The sequence below is a fragment of the Gymnodraco acuticeps genome, unplaced genomic scaffold, assembly GCF_902827175.1.
Source record: "Gymnodraco acuticeps unplaced genomic scaffold, fGymAcu1.1, whole genome shotgun sequence".
Lineage (NCBI taxonomy): Eukaryota > Metazoa > Chordata > Actinopteri > Perciformes > Bathydraconidae > Gymnodraco > Gymnodraco acuticeps.
This window is the reverse complement of record NW_022990720.1, coordinates 763,786-774,020: the sequence shown is the minus strand read 5'-3', so window position 1 is coordinate 774,020 and position 10,235 is coordinate 763,786. Positions and strand designations below refer to the sequence as shown.

Here is a 10,235-nt window from a genome sequence, read left to right as displayed (position 1 = left end):
TGAGTCTGTGTGAAGAGTGTGCAGGCTGGGCAGCAGATGAATGATGATCCCTGGGAGCTTACTGAGGCTCAGACCCACAGTGTGTTGTGATGTGAGATCCAGGTAATGGATGTGAGCGACAGCAAAGCCGAGGACGCTGTAACATCTCAATGACAGCGGGATTTTCTGCCTGTCCAGCAGCAGCTCTCTGTTGCTGCCCATCATTCTTCAATGCAGGCAGCCTCCTCCATTTTACAGATGATGTGTCTCAATGTTGGATACTTCCCTTAGTACACTTTCATGAACACTTAAGCACTGTTTAAATTCCAACTGTGTAGAGTTTTCTATATTTGCTCTCAGAGGCTGCTGTGCCCTCACCATTCGTCTCCCCAAGTGAAGATTGCCGCTAGCTAGCCATCAGCGTAAATGTTTACAGAAAGCAAAAAACACATGTATTGTTGTTATTTGTATAGTGGTGTGGTTAACAGAATTGCAGCTGGTTCAGCAACTTCCGTTACGTAGACAAGATGGCAGTTGTTGGGGGGAAGAAGTTCCCAGCGTTATGCCATCATTAGCACTGGTAAGCACTTGTGCACTCAAAATAGCATGTGTAACTTTATTTTAGATAGACAGACGGACGGATGGATAGATAGATGGATACAGTAGATAATTTATTGATCCCAAATTGGGAAATTATTTAGTTACAGTAGCAGCAGTGTGTTGAGGCTTAAAAAAAAACGTTCAAGTTGGAAAAAACGGTATAAACGTAATAAAATGAAAACAATAAACAGCAGCAAGTATACCAACCTCAGAGAATACTAAATACAAAATGTTCTAGATAAATTAGACAGTTCTGTGAAAGACAGTAGTAGACATATACATATATTTTATTATCATCACTTAAAGTCCCTACTCACCGTTGCATTCTATAGGGGTTTATTGAGTTGGCTATCACTGACCACTCGCAGACAACATACGTACATTTCTATCTCAGTACCAATACTTTGTAAACTTTGTGATCAGCAAGACAATACTCAATGTGGGCAATTCCATGTTGTCAATCACACACACCAAGTCTATGCCATAGATCAGTGGTCACCAACCAGTCCATCGTGACCGAGTGTGGTGTATAGCACGCACTGTTAAAAAAAAAGTAACAAAACAAAGAAAAGTAAAAAACAAAAATAATGATGTTTTTTTTAACGTTTTTAGATGCAAGCCTATCATCCACCACCCCGTTAGCAGGTGCCACTTGATTGACGTATCTTTGAGACATTCCCTGTCACTCCCGAAAATAATAGACTGACTTAAAGTGATGTTTTAGACAAACAATTCAAAAGACAAAATCAACTAAATGTATTTAAAGACCAATCTTTATTTTAGGGTGCCTCTTCTTTTCTTTTTTTGATTAAACCCTCAGATGTGAGATATTAGTAATACAGTAATAGCATTTTCAATCTAAAAAAACGTTATATTTCTTATTGTCCAAAGCACTTTTTTTTTCTGCATAACTTCATAGGCCTGACAATAATCACACAGTCTCTGAGGTGCAACGTAAAACACAACACACAAATTAAGTTCCTGTTGGACTACAAAACTATTCAGTGTGCAGGTCTTTCTGTTACAATACAAGTGTATCTTAGTGAATGTCTTGTACTGGTCTTAAATCTCCTAACATCAGCTTTTCCTTTCCCTCTTGGATGTTCTTCTGGACCCTCAGAGAAAGAGAAAATGGTGAGGCAGTCGTGTCTCTCAGGCATGTCCTTTCCTAACAGAAATATCAAGAAACGTAAAACATATTATTGCAGAGCAAGTGTGTTATTTAAGAAAGAGGTGTGTTTGTTTATTCAGGGGCTATAGATATAATGATTTTTTTATTTTAATGTGTTTTTTAAATTCAACAGTGTACTACTAAGATATTCAGGTTATGAATAAACCGTTCTAAATTCATCAACATTAAAATAAATGTATTATTAAAATAATATTTAACTGTTATAAAAACTTAGTGCAACTGTAGAAGCTTGCTATTTTCAGTTGTCACTGCAAGAATCACTTTTAACACTAGAACCGCCAGAGGTCGCTGTATACCTAAAACCGCCAACAGGTAAAATGTACCCGCTATTGAATTTCAAGGTACAATGTTCTTTTATTTATAATACAGAACAGTGAGTTTTGATCACACAGGGATGAAATTTATACCAATAGAATCTGTGGACTCTCAGCTTTTCATATGATATAGTTTGTGCAGATAGCATGAAGTATAACATATCGCTACCAGTGCTGATTTAAACGCTTGGTGTTAGACTTGTGTTTTGTTTAGGTACAAATCTCTCTATCTATCTACAACTATCTATCTCTCTCTCTATCTCTCTATCTATAAGGAACCGCAGTAGACAAAAGGCGTTGCTATAGCAACACGTCATGTTTACGCTGCATTTTCTATGAGGTAAATACTACCCGCCGGCGGATATGGGTATAAATGGCATTTTTTGGGCGATTTTTTCAATCTGACTTCATATTGACCATTTTTAACAACAGTGTGCTACATAACACACTTTCAGGAAAAGTCAAGGACTGGGACACTTGAATATTTGTATAGAAGCTTTGCATATGACGTCACGGGTAATGCTTAACTTCTGTGCTATTGTTGGCTGCGGCAACAGAGGTGATCGAAACAGGGGGCCGAAGTCATTTTACAGGCTGCCGGCGGTTATAACACACCAGGGTGAAGCAACACATGAACTTTCAAAGCGTCGACGGGAAAAATGGCTCAATAGGATCGGACGGGAGGATCTCAAACCATCCAACCACAACTATACTCGCGTTTGTGGGGATCATTTCACGTCAGGTAAGTGTCAGGTTTTACATACAAACATTCAAAATCAACATACAACCCACATACTAAGACATGTATCTTAACAAGGAAATAGGAATCCTGGAGTCTGTGTCATCGATCGACATATCAGATTGTGGAGTATCTACAAAGTAAAGTCATTCCTTGGCTCAGGTCATCTTCACACCAGTCTGTCAATCCCCTGCAGTGCTTCGTTTAACTGTAATTTAAAGTAATTCCTCCCCCTACTGGCCATTTGATTATATGTAAACAGTGAAGGCTGTACAGTCCCTGGCACCTTTTCAGAGGCTTTTGGTTTCCTCAATGTCTTGACACCAGCATTTTAAATATATCTAAAGTCTGACTTCGCCTGTCAAAAGAGGTCACATTTGTATTAATTAACAGTTCACCCAGGATATAACTGACCTACAATCTGATTTATTTGCAGGTAAATCAGTGGCACTTTTTGACAAAAATCATCCTGACTGGTCTGTCAAATTGGGACACGAGAAAATTACAGCACCTTCCCCTGCTACACATGCCAGGTATAAACGCGCCAGAAAAAGGTCATCCATCGCACTACTTGATCTCTGCATGGTATCTGATATACCATCTCCAGAAGAGCCCGCACCAGTCCTGGGAGCCACTGGGGAAGAAGAAGGAGTGATTGAACCAGATACTGGCACTGCAACTCAGACTGATTTGACTGGTGAAATGATTGACAAAATGTCATTTGAAATGAATAATGTAACAATAGAAAATGTTAACTTAAAAGAAAAGCTTGTAAAGTCCACAATTTCAGAGAGTACATTTAAGGGCGATGATGACCGTGTTCTACACGGGACTTCCTACTTTTGCCATTCTAATGATGGTATACAATCTTGTGGAACTGCACATCAGTGTGAACGCTAACCCCCAAAACACACCAGGAGCGTCTGCGCCGCGTTACATTGTGGCTGCGACCTCCTCCTGCGACAACACACACCAGACGCATTTCAAAACGTTGCGGAAGCGGAGCGTCGTGTGTGCAGCCTCGCAGTTGTTGTTGATTTTGGAATATTTCCTGGACATTTGTACTTCTACAAGTAAGTAGGCTATACGTAGTTAAATGGTTTATGTTTGTGTCTGTTTAAATCGTGTTTATTGTTGTTATATCCTATTTTGTTGTGTTGTAGACTACAGACACAGTTAATAATAATTGTAATATTCCAGTTATAAACGACATGAATCAAAGATGTGTTGCTGTATTTTACTGGTAAAAAATATGCATTCATCATCATAATTATTCTATATATATATCATTTACAGTGCCTGTAAACCGGAGGAGAACGCTGGCATGTATTCTCCTACTTGAAAGACTACGGGGGGATGGGGGGAGGAGAAGGAGCCGGTTATGGATGCACCCCCTCAACCAGCAAAGGAGACAACAAGGTGATTTTCATCACCTCGTGGCTGAGCTGAGGCTGGACAGCCAACGACATCACCAATATTTTCGGATGAGTGCAGAGCAGATGGATGAACTTCTGTCCCTCCTGGGCCCTGAACTGACCAGACAATCCACAAATTTCAGAGCTGCCATAGAACCCAAGCAGAGACTGGCTGTTGCACTGAGGTAAGATGCCCATTTCACAGACAATAAATCACTGACCACAAGTATAATAAACGTTTTAATTAGAAACATATCACCCAAAACAACATTTTAAACACAAATAACAGCAAATCAACACAAAAAAAGGAACTATTTACAGTAAAAACAATATGAATTACAAGTCTTCATATTGAGACCCATCCTGCCATGCAGAGCCACTGTTGGAGAACAGCATGTTTGCGAATGGCCCTGTTGATTGGGCTTGTGGGGGTTGGGGTGGAGTTGGCCGAAGGGCTACTGGCCTGGAGGTGTGAGTGGAGTGTTGTGACGTGGGGGGATGGACAATTGGCTGCCAATGTTCCTGTGGTTTTGTACTCTCTCTTTGAAGACTATGGAAGGTGTTTAAAATAGCTATTTTTGCCCGATGTTTCCTGTCTATGTCCAGCCTTTGTAGCAGAGGCACCAGACAGAGCAAAGTAGTATGACTCTTCAAGTGGTGAGTCTGGCATATGTGGTGTGGCTGGAGGTTCCTGCATTAGTTGCTCCCCAAGGTCTGTGCTCTGTGGCCTCCTCTTTGTGGAACGCTGGGCCGCCGCTGCTGGTGTGGATCCCTGGGGGCTACGGGACCTAGAGGGCCTCCTCTCTGCAGAGGTTGTGGGTACCAGAGGTGGTGGGGCTGTAGGTGGTGTGCGTGGGCCTGAATATCCAGATGCTGCTCCTGGTGTAGATGCTCTCTCTATCTCTTCTAATGGGGAAGGATTTCCCAAGCTGCTTGTAGAACTATATTAAAAGAAACAACAACATGAAATCAATTAAAATATTTTTTCCTGGGATTAATTTATGCAATATGAACATATGTATGTAATTTAAAATAAACTCTTTCATACCCTTTGCAATACATCATGACAAATTACAAAGTTACAAAATTATATAAATAAAAAAATGTGCATACATACCTCCTTTGCTGTATATATGGCAAAATGAAGGACATTATCTCTGAATACTTCCAGGCCTTCTGCGAGCCACCTGCAGATCCACTTGGGATGGACTTCTTCCGGTTTTTGACGAAAGCATCCCTCAGTGACTTCCATTTCGCCTTGCAAAAAAGAATAGATTCCGATTAATAAAATGATTTCACTTATTAATTCTTTGCTTGTTTTTCCCTTCACAGATACTTGGCTTCCGGGGACTCACTGGTCAGCCTAGCATTCAGCTATCGCCTAGGATGCAGTACTGTGAGAGAAGCTATCCATATGGTGTGTGCAGCCATTGAAAAAATTATGATGGAGAGGTTCCTACCCAGGCCAACAGAAGACACGTGGAAGGAGGTTGCACAAGGATTCTGGGAAAAATGGAATTTCCCAAATTGCTTGGGAGCAATAGACGGAAAGCACATCGTCATCCAAGCACCACCACTGTCTGGGAGTCAGTACTTCAACAACAAGAAGACATTTTCCATAGTGCTTTTGGCACTTGTTGATGCTGACTACAGGTTCCGAGTAATTCAAGTGGGGGACTTCGGAAGAACAAGTGATGGTGGGGTGTATGCCGGATCGGATTTGGGGAAAGGACTGGAGGCCAGAACACTTCATGTTCCAACCAGTACCTCTCTACCTGGTGCTGCTCACCTGGGTGAGATGCCATTCGTCATGGTGGGTGACGCAGCTTTCCCACTCAAGCCATACCTGATGAGACCATACCCTGGAAAGAACCTCACTCAACAAAAGAGGATTTTAAATTACAGACTTTCCAGAGCAAGGATGGTGGTGGAAAATGCTTTTGGCATTCTGGCCTCCAGGTGGAGAATCTTCCATCGTCGCATCAACCTGCACCCGAAAAACGTGGACAAGCTTGTGGTGGCTGCATGCATCCTTCACAACTTCCTGCTGGCCCCTAGTGAAAACCAGAGGTTGCTGGATGAGGAAGAGCAGCAGGGAAGACACATGGCACCATTGAGAAACATGGGAGGAAACAGGGCATCAAGAGAGGCCTGTAATGTGAGGAAGGCTTTCTGCACCTTCTTCAACTCTCCTGAGGTCAGTGTGTCTTGGCAGGACAGGATGGTGTGATTACTGGAACACACAAAAGATACTAAAATGATTGAAAGATGTGTTTTTTCATTCCAGAGAATTTAAAAAAGTTAGTTGTTGTACTCCCAAAGACAGGTTATTGTTGCATTTGGAAAAAACTGTTCTTTATTTTTTCTATCCTATGTTATTATGTATTTATTTTATAATACATTTCATAATAAATAGTTTTGTCTGAGAAATGACTGCCAAATTATTCTTGTCTGTCCTCACAATTTATCTGACTATAAATACAAGGTTATACTCTGGGTAGTTTTTTTTTCAATGATGTAAAAAAATATTACAAATGAAAATGTAGTAGCCCTATATTTGATTAATTATTGTACAATGGCACTTGTGATGGCACCTGATGTTTTCTGTCTTTGTCCAGTCTTTGCATCAAGGGCACAAGACTGAGAGCAAAGTAGTATGACTCCTCTAATTCTGAGTCTGGCATGTGTGGTGCAGTTGGAGGTTCCTGCAGTAGATGTATCAGCTGCTCTCCAAGGTCTGTGCTCTGTGGCCTCCTCCTTGTGTCCCGTGTGGAACGCTGGGCTGCTGCTGGTGTGGAAATGGGATCCCTGGGGCTACGGGACCTAGAGGGCCTTTGCCTCTCTGCAGAGGTTGTGGGTACCAGAGGTGGTGGGGCTGTAGGTGGTGGGGCTGGAGATCCACATGCTGTCCTGGCATGTTCCTCTGTTTCCAATGACAGGGGTGTAGATGCTCTCTCCATGTCTTCTACAGAGGAAGGATTGCTCAAGCTGCTTGTAGAACTATATTAAAAGAAACAACAACATGAAAACAATTAAAACCTTTTTTCTGGGGATTAATTTATGCAATAGGAACATATTTATGTAATTTAAAATAAAGTATTTCATACCCTTTGCAATACATCATCACAAATTACAAAATTATATAAATTAAAATATGTGCATACATACCTCCTTTGCTGTACATAGGGCAAAAGGAAGGACATTAGGTCTGTATACTTCCAGCCCTTTTGCGTGCCACCTGCAGATCCACTTGGGAGAGATTTCTTCCTGTTTTTAACAAAAGCATCCCGGAGTGACTTCCATCGTGCCTTGCAAATGTCGACTGAAACAAAGAATAGATTCAGATTAATAACATGATTTCACATATTTTTTCTGTGTATGTAATACAATTTATAATAAATAGTTTTGTCTGACAAATGACTGCCAAATTATTCTTGTCTGTCCTCACAATTTATCTGACTATAAATGCAAGGTTTTCCACCACAGCATACTGTATTTAAACATTATTGAGAGTATTTTGGGTAGTTGTTATAACACATGAATAAAAACAAATTATAATACAAAAATATAATATCATTATAAAGAGTTAAACACAACTGTATTGATCCCTGGGCGAAATTCACAAGATAAAGTATAGTTAAAAAACCAATATTTATAAAAATATAAATACAAAATAATAATAATATAATAATCTTGATATAGGAAATAAGATCTTACTTTATTGTGAAATGCAAGTTTACTGAACAGTTTTTTAACGACTTTCACAAGATGTTAAACTACTGAATGGCTCTGTACTGTACCTACAAGTATTAATTAACTTTAAAACATTAATATGTAGTTGTTACCTTCCACTCCACAAACTGCAGCGACTAAAAACCAGGCCTTGTCCTTTCTGATGTTGTCCTTGTAAAAAGCATTGGTTACATCATATAAAATTGTGTGTTTCTCCACTTCCATTATTAACACCTCGTTGTCCATGGTGTGTTTCGTAGTGGAGGTGTTGTGGGGTCTGCTAAATTAGTATATGTGGGGGATGGGCCTGGCCCGGATGCTCACCTTTCCACTTCCTGCGAGGGGGGGGCTGCCTGCCCGACTTTACCTTACGGCTGCGCCGCGGCAAAAATAAGATTCATCCTAATTTTAGAGAAGCGCTGCGCCGAGCCGCTTCTGGGACGCGTCTGAGCCGTAACACGGCGCGTGTGGTGTAATAGCACCCATTGACTAGAGTGGCCGCGATCCTTACGACCACCGCGGCGCGGCCGTAACGCGACGCAGACGCTCCTGGTGTGTTTTGGGGGTAAGAGTTCACTGTCTACATTTCCACAGTTTATACTGACACTAATGAAATTAAGATTAAACCAAGCCCTGCAAGAGCTGGCTTATAAATTCAACACATCCACGTCTACAGTATCCTGTGTGTTTACCTTGATTATCGACGTCATGTTCAAACGTATGAGTTTCCTTTTGAAGTGGCCATCTCGGGAGGAACTCCAACTGACAATGCCTATGGATTTCCGCACTCATTTTGGTACTAAAGTGGCTGTTATAATAGACTGCTTCGAAGTTTTCATTGACAGGCCATCAAATGTAATGGCACGGGCTCAGACTTGGTCAAACTACAAACATCACAACACCATACAATTTCTCATAGGAGTCTGTCCGCAGGGTGTTATATCATTCATTTCAAGGGCATGGGGTGGCAGGTCCAGTGATAAGCATATTACAGAAAATGATGGCTTCTTAGATAACATTTTGCCTGGTGATTTGATTTTGGCAGACCGAGGTTTCAATATAAGTGACTCAGTGGGTTTCATGTGTGCTGAGGTTAAGGTGCCTGCATTCATGAAAGGCCGGAAACAATTATCAATGAAAGATGTTATTGACACAAGGAAAATTGCTAACGTGCGAATTCATGTTGAGCGTGTCATAGGATGTGTAAGGCAGCGATATACCATTTTGGGAGGACCAATTCCTATAGATTTTTTACTTTCTAAAGATGTAGATGGGATTACATTGATGGATAAAATAGCTGAAGCGTGCTGCGACCTGAATAATTTGTGTGACACTGTAATACCCGTTGATTGAGCCTTTACATTCTGTTACATCCCAATCAACCCATATCAGATTTAAAAATATTACATGTTTGTATTGTAATTATTATTATTATTACATTATTGTCAATGTTGTACTTGGTCAATTAAATGCCTTGATAATCAGAAAAGTGATTTGGGGATTGGTTGTGTAGGGGAATGTTTGAAACATTATTTAAGCTGTTTTCAGGCATGGAAGATTAATGTCTTTCTCTCAAGTTTTCTATTGTCAGATTGGACACATCCCAAATTGCTTGAATGTGGTTTCAGACCTGCACTGCGCACTGTAATAGTACTGGTAGAATATTCAAGCTTGGGTAAATACATTTTGAAAAAAACAATTGAAAGGGCAAAGTATTATATTTATTACAGGTTTCCAATTTACCCATTGAAAAAGGGTGAAAAACAAGTGCATGCTCCTTTAACTGTAAGCTGCAGAGATCACCTCACATAACAGAGATAGATTAACATTGTGTCCATATTACAGTTTTTTTCAATGCTAAAACACATTTTTGCTAAAACACTTATTTTCTCAAAACACATTCACAAAACCATACACACAAAGTGCAAAACACCTGATATATACTGCAGAATGAAGCTCTGCAACTACAGAAACACTTACCAAAACCAAACTTTTGCACCAAATGGCACACACTTCATTTATAGCACAAGACATTTTGTAAAACCAACTACACACCATCGTGCTTAAGCACACTCATCTTTTATGGCGTTTTATATAGAGAATTCTTCAAATAAAGATTGTTCAAGTCTCCAAAATATGTGCAGAAACACAAATATACTGTTGTTATACTTTTCAAAAAGTGGAAAGTTGAATTGCAAATTGGGTGCAGAGCTGAACATGTGTTTAGAGTTTTGGATATTTGAGCTGAGATTTTGCTCTTTCAG

The 10,235-nt window shown here is 40.3% G+C and overlaps 1 protein-coding gene across 2 annotated transcripts; it reads left to right on the top strand.

Annotated features, from left to right (window-relative positions):
• The first annotated feature begins 2,624 nt into the window (after window positions 1-2,624).
• Window positions 2,625-6,646, top strand: LOC117556373 (protein ALP1-like). Of its 2 annotated transcripts, XM_034231673.1 has the most exons (4): window positions 2,625-2,827; window positions 3,261-3,897; window positions 4,121-4,424; window positions 5,572-6,646. In XM_034231673.1, exons 2-4 carry the CDS (start codon window positions 3,633-3,635, stop codon window positions 6,467-6,469), a joined length of 1,467 nt encoding a protein of 488 aa, XP_034087564.1. In that variant the 5' UTR covers window positions 2,625-2,827; window positions 3,261-3,632; the 3' UTR covers window positions 6,470-6,646. The 2 variants fall into 2 exon arrangements, with proteins under 2 accessions (XP_034087564.1, XP_034087565.1); XM_034231674.1 differs by lacking the exon at window positions 2,625-2,827 and having other exon boundaries at window positions 3,223-3,897.
• Window positions 6,647-10,235: the final 3,589 nt, after the last annotated feature.

Bases quoted from the DNA above. Each gene is read 5' to 3' on its own strand.
- LOC117556373 (XM_034231673.1), top strand. From the start codon at position 3,633: ATGATGACCGTGTTCTACACGGGACTTCCTACTTTTGCCATTCTAATG. The intron at 3,898-4,120 runs GTAAGTAGGCTA...TATCATTTACAG, and splicing joins GGACATTTGTACTTCTACAA to TGCCTGTAAACCGGAGGAGA. The intron at 4,425-5,571 runs GTAAGATGCCCA...TTCCCTTCACAG, and splicing joins AGACTGGCTGTTGCACTGAG to ATACTTGGCTTCCGGGGACT.